At 42.6% G+C, this 14,765-nt stretch overlaps 2 protein-coding genes across 3 annotated transcripts in view; both read left to right on the top strand.

Moving 5' to 3' along the window:
- The first annotated feature begins 68 nt into the window (after positions 1-68).
- Positions 69-7,996, top strand: LOC120808523 (mRNA-capping enzyme). Its single transcript, XM_040161493.2, has 7 exons — positions 69-547; positions 2,559-2,668; positions 2,757-2,860; positions 2,980-3,068; positions 4,281-4,356; positions 6,040-6,265; positions 7,250-7,996. The coding sequence occupies exons 1-7, from the start codon at positions 484-486 to the stop codon at positions 7,319-7,321; spliced, it is 741 nt and encodes a 246-aa protein (XP_040017427.2). The 5' UTR covers positions 69-483; the 3' UTR covers positions 7,322-7,996.
- Positions 7,997-8,122: 126 nt separating this feature from the next.
- Positions 8,123-14,765, top strand: part of rngtt (RNA guanylyltransferase and 5'-phosphatase) — a 53,264-nt gene continuing 46,621 nt past the window's right edge. For both annotated transcript variants that reach the window (XM_040161491.2, XM_040161490.2), the window contains exons 1-7: positions 8,123-8,577; positions 9,452-9,561; positions 9,653-9,756; positions 9,876-9,964; positions 11,617-11,692; positions 12,735-12,990; positions 13,725-13,834. In XM_040161491.2, the coding sequence (XP_040017425.1) occupies positions 8,514-8,577; positions 9,452-9,561; positions 9,653-9,756; positions 9,876-9,964; positions 11,617-11,692; positions 12,735-12,990; positions 13,725-13,834 (809 nt within the window). In that variant the 5' untranslated portion in view covers positions 8,123-8,513. The remainder of the gene's footprint in view (positions 8,578-9,451; positions 9,562-9,652; positions 9,757-9,875; positions 9,965-11,616; positions 11,693-12,734; positions 12,991-13,724; positions 13,835-14,765) is intronic.

Genomic DNA, 14,765 nt, shown 5'->3' with positions numbered 1-14,765 from the left:
ATTTATTTATTTTTTGTAGAAAAGACCACGCAGGATCAATGATAAATCTCCAAAAGGTGCTTTTTGATTTGTGTAACGTCTCCTGCATGCCAGCAGGTGGCAGTGTGGCACGTGATGCCGTTTGAACTACAGCCATTAGTCAGTAGTAGAAGGCTCGTCGGGTGACTGGAGTGACGTTATGCTAGCTAATTGCTAACTATCTGGATTTCATCAGAACTCACGGGAAAATGTCATCGTTTTGGGCATGCTAGTCAGCTGCGAGTCGCAATTACCTATGTTTCGTGTAATTACCTGGCGGCCCGTCATAGAGTTGACTGCAGGCGGGAACTTGTTGGATGATTCTCCTCATTTAGCGCCTGAAGGGCCCTCAATCCGCGGTGCTCGGGTGACCGACAACAGGGGATCGCCGCCTTTTGAGAGCGAGAGAGCTTCCTGGTTTTACTGATAACCAGCGACTTGGTGCACCAAAAGCCTCCTCTGAACATGCCCCGCACAAGACCCCCTCCTCGATGGCGGAACTGTCCCAGAAGAGGACAACCTGTAGCAGGTGAGGAGAGATGACACAAGTGTAGATTAAGCAGTATCACGTGGCGTCGGCTAGCAATGTGCTCCAAGTAAATGGCTTTTTTATTTAAATTGAGAGATGGTTGGTATGAACTAGAAGATGCCGAGCCCACTGGATCACACTAATGCACCACAGTAGCCGAGACCTTATTTACATTATTGCTAAGTTGTCCTGTTGTTGCGGGACAAACTTAGTTAGCCGCGTTTTTTAAAAGGAGTTTTGTTTGAGCCGATTTTCCGGTGTTACACCCCTACTGGTTTTTCCACCTACTGGTTTCCCTACGCGTGCGTGTTTGTGTTTACTCCACAGCTGCAGATGTGTCCGCCTCAGTTCCCTGATTCGTCACACATTCACAAACATATTGCTGAAATCTTAAAAACGCATCACAAATCTATTGCAAGATGACTCAATTCTGAACCAAAAAAATGAATTCCTAGGTTGTGCTTCGTCCATTGTGTATTTTTCCAGGAGAAATAGTGCATCAGAAAAGAGCCGCTAAGTCGGCTAGCTTGGCTGTCGAAGCATCACGTGTCAAAACAAACACGGGCCATGTGTAACAACATGTGTAACAACATGTGTAACAACATGTCTACTCGGACTGATCTTCGCTCAGCGTGGGCTTTAAATTGATGCAATGGTTTGGGAAGTTAAGCTTCGGGTGAAACACCCAATCAAAGCGTTGGTTATCACATCCACCTGCAAGTGGATCACAGACTTCCTGTCTGACAGGAAGCAGCACGTGAAGCTGGGGAAACATGTCTCAGCCTCTCGGACCATCAGCACTGGTTCCCCCCATTCTTCCCCCTCTGCTCTTCTCCCTGTACACCAACAGCTGCACCTCCAGCCACTAGTCCGTCAAGCTCCTAAAGTTTGCGGATGACACCACCCTCATTGGACTGATCTCTGGTGGGGATGAGTCCGCCTACCGGTGGGAGTCTGACCATCTGGTGTCGTGGTGCAGTCAGAACAACCTGGAGCTCAACGCTCTAAAGACAGTGGAGATGGTTGTGGATTTCCGGAGGAACAGAGCCCCACCCTCCCCCATCACCCTGTGTGACTCCCCCGTCACTATTGTGGATTCCTTCCGTTTCCTGGGCTCCATCATCACCCAGGACCTCAAGTGGGAGCTGAACATCAGCTCCATCACAAAGAAGGCTCAGCAGAGGTTGTTCTTCCTGAGGCAGCTGAAGAAATTCAACCTGCCAAAGACGATGATGGTCCACTTCTACACGGCCATCATGGAGTCCATCCTCTGCTCCTCCATCACCGTCTGGTACGCTGCAGCCACAGCCAAGGACAAGGGCAAGCTGTAGAGTGTCATCCGCTCTGCAGAGAGGGTGATCGGCTGCAATCTGCCGTCCCTGCAGGACTTGTTCGCTTCCAGGTCTCTGAAGCGAGCTAAAAAGATCGTGGCCGACCCCTCTCACCCCGGACATAAACTGTTTGTGCCCCTTCCATCTGGCAGGAGGCTGAGGTCCATCAGGACTAAGACCTCCCGCCACACGAACAGTTTCTTCCCGTCGGCAGTCGGGCTCATCAACAGAGCCCGGTCCCCCACTGCCTGACTCTGACATTCCACCGGTCACTCTCTTTCATGCTGCACATGTCACTTTACTGTCATTTTTCACTCGTCACTTTGTCGTCACTCGTCACTTTGTCGCTAGTGCACTTTATTTTTTAATATTTCTTAACTTTTTAAATATTTTTAATTTTTAACTTTAACTTTATTCTTATTTTATACTAACCCATAGCCTTATTCTACTAACCCATTACATTACATTAGCATTTTATTTTATTTTATTGTGCACTGCTGTCTTGTTGTCTATTGTTACACTGTCTACTGTCCAGCAGCTGCCATGTCAAATTTCTTGTATGTACGACATATTTTGGCAATAAATGTTTCCTGATTCCTGATCCTGATGTTGCATTACAGCTGTTGCAGGTCAATGCTGAGGACTACCGGCTCATTGCCTGTGTTGTTTTTCCTCCATAGGTAAATTCCTGCCAATGAAAACAATGCTGGGTCCCAGATACGATTATCAAGTTGAAGTGAAGAACAGGTTTCACCCGAGCATGCTGTTTGACTATTTAAAAAGTCTAAAAGTAAGTGACTCCGTGAAGACGGATGACATTTTTAATTTACAACCCCCCTCATCTCCTCATGCCTTTGTTGTTGTTGTCTTTTCTTCAGGTGAAAATGGGTTTGCTGGTGGATTTGACGAATACCACACGTTTCTATGACCGGAATGATATTGAAAAAGACGGCATAAAATACGTGAAGCTACCGTGTAAAGGGTACGAGTAAATTCACTGTCAGAATTATATTTTTTCCAAACCCAGCCATGACATAAATTCAGTGTGAGTTGTAGTTTAGTGGTAATGTAATAAAACTGGTGTCATTCTGTTAATTTTAGCCACGGCGAATGCCCTTCAAAAGATGTGACTGCAAAGTTCATCAGGCTCTGTGAACACTTCATCGAGAAGAATCCGGAAGAATTGATAGGTGAGGAAACGTCAAAAGAGGAAACGTTCAGTTCCTCATGCTGTGATAATTTACTCTTCATCAGGTTGTTGAATAAAGGACGTTAGCGTGATGTCAGGAATTAAAGTACAACTTAATTTTACCTCTTCGAAATGGTCCTAGTTATTATAGACGTAGACTCTATGATAAATATGTAATACACAGTTCAGTGCTCGATCATTTATTTGATTTCCTAACCGGGTCAAATAGTGAACATCTGTATTGTCTGTGTTTTTAATTCATAACGATTATTTCAATGGGACTGAAATTTGGGAATCTTCAACTGAACATTTCTGAATGTTTTTTTTTTTTTTTTTTCAATTGTGTGTCCAAAACATTTCCACAAACAGACTAAAGTGTAATTACATATTCTGCACCTTTACAGAGAAGATATTTATTAATTTATTTTATTACACTTTCTGACAACCATATTTCTCTTTAAAAGAGTCTTCTGTCCAAACCAAGTGTATTACTGAATGACTGATAACTGGTAGTTAATAACACTTTTATCAATGTTGTCCGTAATCCACTTTTTTTAATGGCTTATTTTCTACTGTTTATTTCACGTAAAGGGTAATTGCACTCATTTGGAAATTTAAGAAATGCAATTTCAAAATCCCTACAGTCTAAATACATTTGCAAAGATATTATAGATGAATCATTATTCCTGCGATTGTAATATAATGCTGAACTTAACTGCTGTTCGTTGCATTGATTCACAAGTCCAGCAGGGAGCAGCCTTACTCCGTGTTGCAAATGGAGAAGTGTCGTATTTTTCTACAATCACAGCTCCCCGATACAACCAGTCTTGTGCTGATGGGCACAGCGTCGCTCCATCTATTCAGTGTGGGAGTTTCACCTCTTCGCTCCGCGAACACTGTGTAGGTGATTTTAAGGTGAAAGAACATCAGTAAGCATGCACGGAAACTAGACATTTGGGCTGGAAAATGTGATCCCCGTCCTCCAGCAAACATGAGACGCAGGGTTTTATTTTGTGTTGTTAGTACCCGGCCGTGCACACATGCTTGTTTGTGAGGGGGTAACTATGCAACTGATTCTTTTATTTTTGAGCTGAACAAAAATCTCTTTTCACCTGGAGGCAAAATTTCTTCACCCAAATGTAGTTTGTTGCTCTCAGCTTTGGGAACAATTTTGTTCCAAATAAGAAGTGTTTCCTTTTTTTTGTCCTTGAAGGAGTTCATTGCACGCACGGCTTCAACCGCACGGGCTTTCTGATGTGTGCTTACCTGGTGGAGAAGATGGACTGGAGGTAAGAGATGACCCGTTTCTTAATCCCCCACACACACACACACACACACGCTAGCTTCTAGCTTGCATCTTCACTATCAGGCTCTTTTTTTAGCTCATAATTCCGTCTTCCTCCCTGTAGTTTCTTCATGTGTGACGGCATGAGAAGCTGCACTGTCCGTTCAAATCAACACATGCTTCACAAAGAAAGTGTCTGGCTGGCGGTGGCCGCGAGGTTAAATAATTGACAGCAGCTGATGAGGGGAGGGTGGGGAAGTGTCTTTAGTCAGGGGTGGAGCAGCAGTCTGAGGAGGCTGAATCCTGTCGACATATGGGCTGAATAAAACCCTCCCCGGCTCCCCGCCTGCTGTGTAATGAATATTCAGGGAGCGTTTACGGTCCTCGTCCGGTGTATCTGTTGCAACATCATTTCACTATGAAAAGATCCACCCTGGTGCATGGCGTGTTTTAGGATATGGCTAGTCGTGGGGAAAAAACTGCCCTGAACATTAAGTCGTGCTGCTAGAGATTATTTTTGACATAGAAAAGAATGAAGAATGACGTCATTATTACCTCTGGCCCAAGGGAAAGCCTCATAGGACCTCTTTCATCTCACAGACCCAAAACCCTAAAGAAAACATTTAGTTGCTTTAGATAAGCAAAAACTACATTGATCAAGCAATTAAATGGTCATCTACACGGCCATCATCGAGTCCATCCTCTGCTCCTCCATCACCGTCTGGTACGCTGCAGCCACAGCCAAGGACAAGGGCAGGCTTCAGAGTGTCATCCGCTCTGCAGAGAGGGTGATCGGCTGCAATCTGCTGTCCCTGGAGGACTTGTTCGCTTCCAGGTCTCTGAAGCGAGCTAAAAAGATCGTAGCCGACCCCTCCCACCCCGGACATAAACTGTTTGTGCCCCTTCCATCTGGCAGGAGGCTGAGGTCCATCAGGACTAAGACCTCCCGCCACACGAACAGTTTCTTCCCGTCGGCAGTCGGGCTCATCAACAGAGCCCGGTCCCCCACCGCCTGACTATAACACTCCACCGGTCACTCCCCCTCATACTGCACATGTCACTTTAACTGCAATTCATCACTTTGTCACTTGTCACTTTGTCTCTTGTCTGTTACTTGTTTGTTAGTGCACTTTATGCTTAATATTTTTCAACTTTTTAATATTTAAAATTTGTTTAACTTTATTCCCCTGTTTTATACTAACCCATAGCCTTAGCCTTATTCTTACTAACCCATTGCATTAGCATTTCATTCCACGTTATTTTATTACCTGTGCACTGTTGTCTTGTCTGTCTACTGTCGCGCACTAACCGCCAAGACAAATTCCTTGTATGTTTGACATATTTTGGCTAATAAATGTTTCCTGATTCCTGATTCCTGATTCCTGATCCTGAAATGATTATGTAATTAATTGCTCAAGCAGAAATGGCTTGTTGGACCCTATTTTCAGCTTTGCCAGTATTTTTCTCAAAATAAGCCCCAAGACAAATTCTCCCATTTCAGACCTTGAAATTGTTTTATGTTTGGAATTCATGAAAAGTGACTTAAATGAGTAATTTTTAATCAGAATAGTTGCTGTATTTGCTAGGTGTTTATATATATATTATATATACGCTTACAAACTACAGATACATTAAAGTGTACAGCTTTTAAATCAATATCCTGTTTGCGTTTTCTACCTCTTATCAGCATCGAAGCAGCTGTGGCTGCCTTCACCCAGGCCCGGGCCCCGGGGATCTACAAGGGCGAGTACCTCAAAGAGCTTTTCCGTCGCTATGGCAACAAGGACGACGCGCCCCCCGCTCCCGAGCTCCCCGCGTGGTGCTTCGACGATGACAACTACGTTGGCCAGGAGTCGGGCCCCAGGTCCTCCGGGTCAGTGGCCCGCAAACAAAAGAAAAAGAAGCTAAAACAGGTAAGAATTCCATGGAGCTCCAGGAACCAGACTGTGGAGTAGCGGCGGCCCTCCGCACAGGCCTCATGCAGGGTGACGCATGGTCTGCGGGAGGGCTCCACTTCTAATTATGAAAACACTTAAATTTAGTTTACGAATTGTTTAATTGAGTAATCGCTGCAGGGCTTCCCGCCTCCGGTCGAGTTTGGTTTTAAGTAAAGTTCATAGCGGTTTTAATATGTATACATGTATAAAACCTAGTGATATGTAATGTATATAGAAAAGGCACTGATGCATATACATACATCTCAGCTTAGCTCACAACTCAGCCCCATCGTTACCACGGCTTTCTGAAGTTGACGTAGCGCTTTTTGGATAGTTTTGTATAATATCTTAAAGCATTTTCACAAAAACAAAAAAAAGGCAAAAAACTTAAACCTACTTCTAAAAAAGAAGGTGGAGGATAAGGGGCCATCATACTAAAAATATATGCAGCAGCATTGACATATCTGTTTGTGTTCTAATTGGCCAATATTATCATATTCTACCACTAAGCAAGTCTCATCAAGTCAGCTTTAGGGGTGAAAGGTCGTGTCAAAGGGGACTTGGGTGAGATTAGGAAGTGAGGTAAAGGAGCAAGAATGATTTTTAGTAGAGGAGTGCTACAGATGTCGTGGGTGTAGATCGGAGATGATGTATGCATAAACAGGAGAGTGTAGGGCCAAAGGTAACGAGGGGGTGAGGAGAGTGAAGAGAGTGAAGGCAGTCTAGTTTCCAGGAGGTGAAGCAGCGTTTATGAGACAGCTTTTAAGATCCTTCTCATTGTATGAATCTTAGAGGTCAAGGATGTGTAGTATTTGACCTGCTGTCTCTGCACACCGGGTTTCATGAAGCAAAGAAGCAGATTGTGAGGAATGTCTTTCTTCTCTGTGTGGGAGTGTATGAGTGTCTCTTCACATTCAATCCAAGTCTAACCTTCTGTTTTTCTTCTTTTTTACCTCCCAGGATGAAGTATTCCTGGAGGGCATCACGGTGAAAGGCGTCTATAAAAATAAAAGGCACATATTTTTTGAGTGATAGCTGGCTGAGGATTTATGTGAACGGGGAGAATATTATTTTGTAAAATTCCTAATTGTTAAAACATTTGTAAAGTGCTTGACACAATGATATGTTACTCATTGTAATCTTACAACTTGGCATCACATTTTAACAATGACATGAACTTTGCATGAGCTGCTTAATTTGATATTATTGTTTTTTCACAGTAAATTTTGAAACATGAATGATATAGTATAGTGTTTGTTGTATAAAATGGGGCACAGATGGCTTCAGAACTGCATTAAAGCTTTTTACAGACATGATCTAATGTATTATCACATATTGAAAGAATGTGTTACATTTGGTTAATAGGTGCAACTGTATAAATTACCAACAGACATTGTAACACGGAATACATATTCAGTAATAAGTTGGAAAACTGACTTTATTTTTATTGAATTTTCAATATAAGCAGTTTTTTTATTAACCAAACTGCATACATATTGTATTGTAAAACATTTGAGTGACAAAGGATGATATGTCTTGGGAGTATATTATACATTTATGAATGGGCAAACAATTAAATCATAACAAGAGTGTGCCACTGGGATTTAACATAATAATTGGCATAACAGTAGCTTACATGTTAAAAAGGATGAAGGGGATAGATGTATTCTTTATGACAACAAATAAATAAATATTGCGAGTACAGTTTACACATGCATACATGTATCTTTCTTCTCGTGTATTTATTTATTTTCTGTAGAAAAGACCACTCAGGATCAATAGTAAATCCCCAAAAGGTGCTTTTTGATTTGTGTAACGTCTCCTGCATGCCAGCAGGTGGCAGTGTGGCACGTGATGCCGTTTGAACTACAGCCATTAGTCAGTAGTAGAAGGCTCGTCGGGTGACTGGAGTGACGTTATGCTAGCTAATTGCTAACTATCTGGATTTCAGCAGAATTCGCCGGAAAAATGTCATCGTTTTGGGCATGCTAGTCAGCCGCGAGTCGCAATAACCTATGTTTCGTGTAATTACCTGGCGGCCCGTCATAGAATTGACTGCAGGCGGGAACTTGTTGGATGATTCTCCTGACTTAGCGCCTGAAGGGCCCTCAGTCCGCGGTGCTCGGGTGACCGACAACCGGGGATCACCGCCTTTTGAGTGCGAGAGAGCTTCCAAGTTTTACTGATAACCAGCGACTTGGTGCACCAAAAGCCTCTTCTGAACATGTCCCACACCGGACCCCCTCCTCGATGGCGGAACTGTCCCAGAAGAGGACAACCTGTAGCAGGTGAGGAGAGATGACACAAGTGTAGATTAAGCAGTATCACGTACGTAGTGCTACCGCTACACGCTACGCAAGCAAGTGCAATTTCGTCGCATAAAACACGCTGTGCCTTTTCTGACCCCATAAGCAGCTTTTTGAGTTTCCAAACGTCCTAATATAACAAGCTGCAGCACACCAGTTATTTATGTCTAGTTTCAGTCCTGCTGAATGGCAAGGCTAGCATCACAACATAGTGGCGTCGGCTAGCAATGTGCTCCAAGTAAATGGCTTTTCTATTTAAATTGAGAGATGGTTGGTATGAACTTGAAGATGCCGAGCCCACTGGATCACACTAATGCACCACAGTAGCCGAGACCTTATTTACATTATTGCTAAGTTGTCCTGTTGTTGCGGGACAAACTTAGTTAGCCGCATTCTTTAAATGGAGTTTGGTTTGAGCCGATTTTCCGGCGCGCTTTGTTTCGCTAACATGAAACGAGTGGCTGACGATCCACGAATGCCCATCCCCTTTCCAAATATGACTGGTTTGGTCTTACAATGATAACTCTGACTCTATTCTGAACAAAAACATGAATCTCTAGGTTGTGCTTCGTCCATTGTGTATTTTTCCAGGAGAAATAGTTTATCAGAAAAGATCCGCTAAGTCGGCTAGCTTAGCTGTCGAAGCATCACGTGTCAAAACAAACACGGGCCATGTGTAACAACATGTGTAACAAAATGTGTACTCCTACTGATCTTATCGATGCAATGGTTTGGGAAGTTAAGCTTCGGGTGAAACACCCAATCAAAGCATTGGTTATCACATGTTGCATTACAGCTGTTGTAGGTCAATGCTGAGGACTACCGGCTCATTGCCTGTGTTGTCTTTCCTCCATAGGTAAATTCCTGCCAATGAAAACAATGCTGGGTCCCAGATACGATGATCAAGTTCAAGAGGAGAACAGGTTTCACCCGAGCATGCTGTTTAACTATTTAAAAAGTCTAAAAGTAAGTGACTCCGTGAAGACGGATGACATTTTTAATTTACAACCCCCCTCATCTCCTCATGCCTTTGTTGTTGTTGTTGTCTTTTCTTCAGGTGAAAATGGGTTTGCTGGTGGATTTGACGAATACCACACGTTTCTATGACCGGAATGATATTGAAAAAGACGGCATAAAATACGTGAAGCTACCGTGTAAAGGGTACGAGTCAATTCACTGTCAGAATTATATTTTTTCCAAACCCAGCCATGACATAAATTCAGTGTGAGTTGTAGTTTAGTGGTAATGTAATAAAACTGGTGTCATTCTGTTAATTTTAGCCACGGGGAATGCCCTTCAAAAGATGTGACTGCAAAGTTCATCAGGCTCTGTGAACACTTCATTGAGAAGAATCCTGAAGAATTGATAGGTGAGGAAACGTCAAAAGAGGAAACGTTCAGTTCCTCATGCTGTGATAATTTACTCTTCTCATCAGGTTGTTGAATTTCTTTCTTGTATAAAGGACGTTAGCGTGATGTCAGGAATGAAAGCACAACTTCATTTTACCTTTTGGAAACCGTCCTATTTATTATAGACGTAGACTATGATAAATATGAAGTAATACACAGTTCAGTGCTCGATAATTTTTTGATTTCCTAACAGGGTCAAATAGTGAACATCAGTATTGTCTCAGTGTTTTTAATTCGTAAAGATTATTTCAATGGGACTGAAATTTGGGAATTTTCAACTGAACACTTCTGAATGTTTTTAGTTTTTTTTCAATTGTGTGTCCAAAACATTTCCACAAACAGACTAAAGTGTAATTACATATTCTGCACCTGGTTTACAGAGAAGATATTTAATAATTAATTTAATTAGATTTTATATTAATAATAGTTTTACTTTGACAGCTCTGTACTCTCCTACACTTTCTGACAACTATATTTCTCTTTAAAAGAGTCTTCTGTCCAAACCAGGTGTATTACTGAATGACTGATTACCGAACAGGTAGTTAATAACACTTTTATCAATATTGTCCTTGATCCACCTTTTTAATGGCTTATTTTCTACTGTTTATTACGCGTAAAGTGTAATTGCACCCATTTTGAAATTTCAGAAATTCAATTTTTAAATTCCTACAGTCTAAATACATTTGCAAAGATATTATAGATGAATCTGAGTGGACGCTGGACAATATGTTATTCTAATGTTCAGAGATATTGTTTCAAACTTGGCCTTGGAAATAACATTTTAGAAGTTTTTTCTTTTTAAAGCTTTGAAAGCTTATTTGTTAAATTAATTGAGGTCAACTAAAACAGAAGAAAGGCCTATTTTTAGGCATTATTCCTGCGATTGTAATATAATACTGAACTGCTGTTAGTTCCATTGATTCACGTGTCCAGCAGGGAGCAGCCTTACTTCGCGTTGCAATTTGACAAGTGCCGTATTTTCCTACAATCACACTGTGCGACTCTGTGCTGATGGTCACCGAGTCGCTCCATCTATTCAGTGTGGGAGTTTCACCCCTTCGCCCTGCGAACACTGTGTAGGTGATTTTAAGGTGAAAGAACATCAGTAGGCACTGAGTCTAAGCGTTGACTAAGTACAATCCGTTCAAAAGGAAGAGTTACGTAGATGTCTCTACATGGGCAGGTTTTTTAACTCCATGGAAGCACTGCAGTGAGGGATGCATATACATAACTCATAAGTGTTTTATAGGTATCAGGAAATCAATTTATGTGATGCACGTAACTTAACTGTCTTCACACATATGCGTTTAACCAGAGTCAAAGGGTGCATAAGCATGCACGGAAACTAGACATTTGGGCTGGAAAATGTGATCCCCGTCCTCCAGCAAACATGAGACGCAGGGTTTTATTTTGTGTTGTTAGTACCCGGCCGTGCACACATGCTTGTTTGTGAGGGGGTAACTATGCAACTGATTCTTTTATTTTCGAGCTGAACAAAAATCTCTTTTCACCTGGAGGCAGAATTTCTTCACCCAAATGTAGTTTGTTGCTCTCAGCTTTGGGAACAATTTTGTTCCAAATAAGAAGTGTTTCCTTTTTTTTGTCCTTGAAGGAGTTCATTGCACGCACGGCTTCAACCGGACGGGCTTTCTGATGTGTGCTTACCTGGTGGAGAAGATGGACTGGAGGTAAGAGATGACCCGTTTCTTAATCACCCCCCACCCCCCCCCCCCCCACACACGCTAGCTTCTAGCTTGCATTTTCACTATCAGGCCCTTGTTTTAGCTCATAATTCCGTCTTCCTCCCTGTAGTTTCTTCATGTGTGACGGCATGAGAAGCTGCACTGTCAGTTCAAATCAACACATGCTTCACAAAGAAAGTGTCTGGCTGGCGGTGGCCGCGAGGTTAAATAATTGACAGCAGCTGATGAGGGGAGGGTGGGGAAGTGTCTTTAGTCAGGGGTGGAGCAGCAGTCTGAGGAGGCTGAATCCTGTCGACATATGGGCTGAATAAAACCCTCCCCGGCTCCCCGCCTGCTGTGTAATGAATATTCAGGGAGCGTTTACGGTCCTCGTCCGGTGTATCTGTTGCAACATCATTTCACTATGAAAAGATCCACCCTGGTGCATGGCGTGTTTTAGGATATGGCTAGTCGTGGGGAAAAAACTGCCCTGAACATTAAGTCGTGCTGCTAGAGATTATTTTTGACATAGAAAAGAATGAAGAATGACGTCATTATTACCTCTGGCCCAAGGGAAAGCCTCATAGGACCTCTTTCATCTCACAGACCCAAAACCCTAAAGAAAACATTTAGTTGCTTTAGATAAGCAGAAACTACATTGATCAAGCAATTAAATGATTATGTAATTAATTGCTCAAGCAGAAATGGCTTGTTGGACCCTATTTTCAGCTTTGCCAGTATTTTTCTCAAAATAAGCCCCAAGACAAATTCTCCCATTTCAGACCTTGAAATTGTCTTATGCTTGGAATTTGAGAAAAGTGACTTAAATGAGGAATTTTTAATCAGAAAAGTTGCTGTATTTGCTCTTTCTGCTTATGTCAAGATTCGTTCAAATGAGAAATTTGGTAAAAAACGGAACATTTTATATATATATATATATACATATATATATATATATATATATATAAAATCTCTTACAAACTACAGATACATTAAAGTGTACAGCTTTTAAATCAATATCCTGTTTGCGTTTTCTACCTCTTATCAGCATCGAAGCAGCTGTGGCTGCCTTCACCCAGGCCCGGGCCCCGGGGATCTACAAGGGCGAGTACCTCAAAGAGCTTTTCCGTCGCTACGGCGAGGGGGAGGACCCGCCCCCCGCTCCCGAGCTCCCCGAGTGGTGCTTCGATGACGACGACGATGGCGGGGAAGTGGACGACGACGGCAACTCCGTTGGCCAGGAGTCGGGCCCCAGCTCCTCCGGGTCAGTGGCCGGCAAACGAAAGAAAGAGAAGCTAAAACTGGTAAGACTTCCATGGAGATTTTAAAATCGTTATGAGGATTTCAGCCCCATCGTTACTAAGGCTCTCTGAAGTTGACTTTCCGTGGCGCTTTTTAGAGTTAGTTTTGTGTAATATCTTACAGCGTTTTCACAAAACTGACAAAACTTAAACCTACTTCTAAAAAAGAAGGTGGAGGATAAGATTTATATGACCACAATGGGGCCATCATATTAAAAATATATGCAGCAGTATTGGCACATCTGTTTGTGTTCTAATTGGCCAATATTATCTTATTCTACCCATTAGCAAGTCTCATCAAGTCAGCTTTAGGGGTGAAAGGTCGTGTCAAAGGGGACTTGGGTGAGATTAGGAAGTGAGGTAAAGGAGCAAGAATGATTTTTAGTAGAGGAGTTCTACAGATGTCGTGGGTGTAGATTGGAGATGATGTATGCATAAACAGGAGAGTGTAGGGCCAAAGGTAACGAGGGGGTGAGGAGAGTGAAGAGAGTGAAGGCAGTCTAGTTTCCAGGAGGTGAAGCAGCGTTTATGAGACAGATTCATAAAATGAGAAGGTTCTAAAAAGCTTAGAGGTCAAGGATGTGTAGTATTTGACTTGCTGTCTCTGCACACCGGGATTCATAAAGCAAAGAAGGGGATTGTGAGGAATGTCTTTCTTCTCTGTGTGGGAAGATACGAGTGTCTCGTCACATTGAATCCAAGTCTAACCTTCTGTTTTTCTTCTTTTTACCCGTCAGGATGCAGTATTCCTGGAGGGCATCACGGTGAAAGGCGTCTCACAGGTCACCACACAACCCAAACTAGGAGAAATCCAAAAAATGTGTCAGAGGATGGCAGAGTGGGAGAGGTAAGAACCTCTCTTAACCCTCTTCTGTGGCACTGTTTACCCCTACTGCATTACGTGGGTGCACTGTTGTGTGGCCACTAATAGTCCGCTGAGGAACAATCCATTGAGGCTCTATCAAGGCGCTGAATGTCTCATTGGATACATGGAATTGCTTGATTCTCCCTCACAAATATATAGCCCAATTTTGATACAGAACTCGGCCTCTTGATAAAAAACGTTGATGCATATTTGAAATTTCCTTAATGTGCTTGATTGCATCCACAAACTACTGTTACGCGATCAGAATTTGAGGGCACATTGGAGCAGCAACTCAGCGAAATCCTCAGAGAGGATAATTACCAACATCATGAGCCTGTTTGAAAATAGAAGTATGCATTTATTCATCAAAGCACTTGCTTTACAACGTGGCTCTTTCAGAGTGCTAAATATGTTCAGTATTCATAAATGATTCAATTAAACCAGTTGGGGAAAATGCATGAAAAGAGCTTTTTGCGGCGTTGTCTCGTTTCCCTTCTGTCCGTGGAGGACGACAATATGGACAAATGCCATTAGGAACCACGAAAAGAAAGCATGTTAGACATGATGAGACCATGTCTGTCCTCCTGTCCAACTACTCTCCGTGTCAGTTGTGTGTAGTTGCACAGTCTCCTAACAGTGTTGTCCAGGATCCTTAAACAACACCAATTTTATACTTAAAGCTCATAGATGGGCCGGGGTTCAATGATGCAAACCGGCCCATATCCTAAGACTTACCCAATCAACTCTATCATTTAAAAAAATATATGATTTTTTTCAGTCTTCAACCCATTCAGACAGGCAGCACAAGTGCAACGCTGAGCACCACATGTCACCCAACGTCACGTTGTGTGGCAAAACCCCGAGCAGAGCAGGTACTGTGAAGTCTCTGCCAGCACTGGGGAAAGATGACATT

The sequence above is a fragment of the Gasterosteus aculeatus genome, chromosome 18, assembly GCF_964276395.1.
Source record: "Gasterosteus aculeatus chromosome 18, fGasAcu3.hap1.1, whole genome shotgun sequence".
NCBI classification, from domain to species: Eukaryota; Metazoa; Chordata; class Actinopteri; order Perciformes; family Gasterosteidae; genus Gasterosteus; species Gasterosteus aculeatus.
This window is presented reverse-complemented; position numbering and strand designations above follow the sequence as displayed.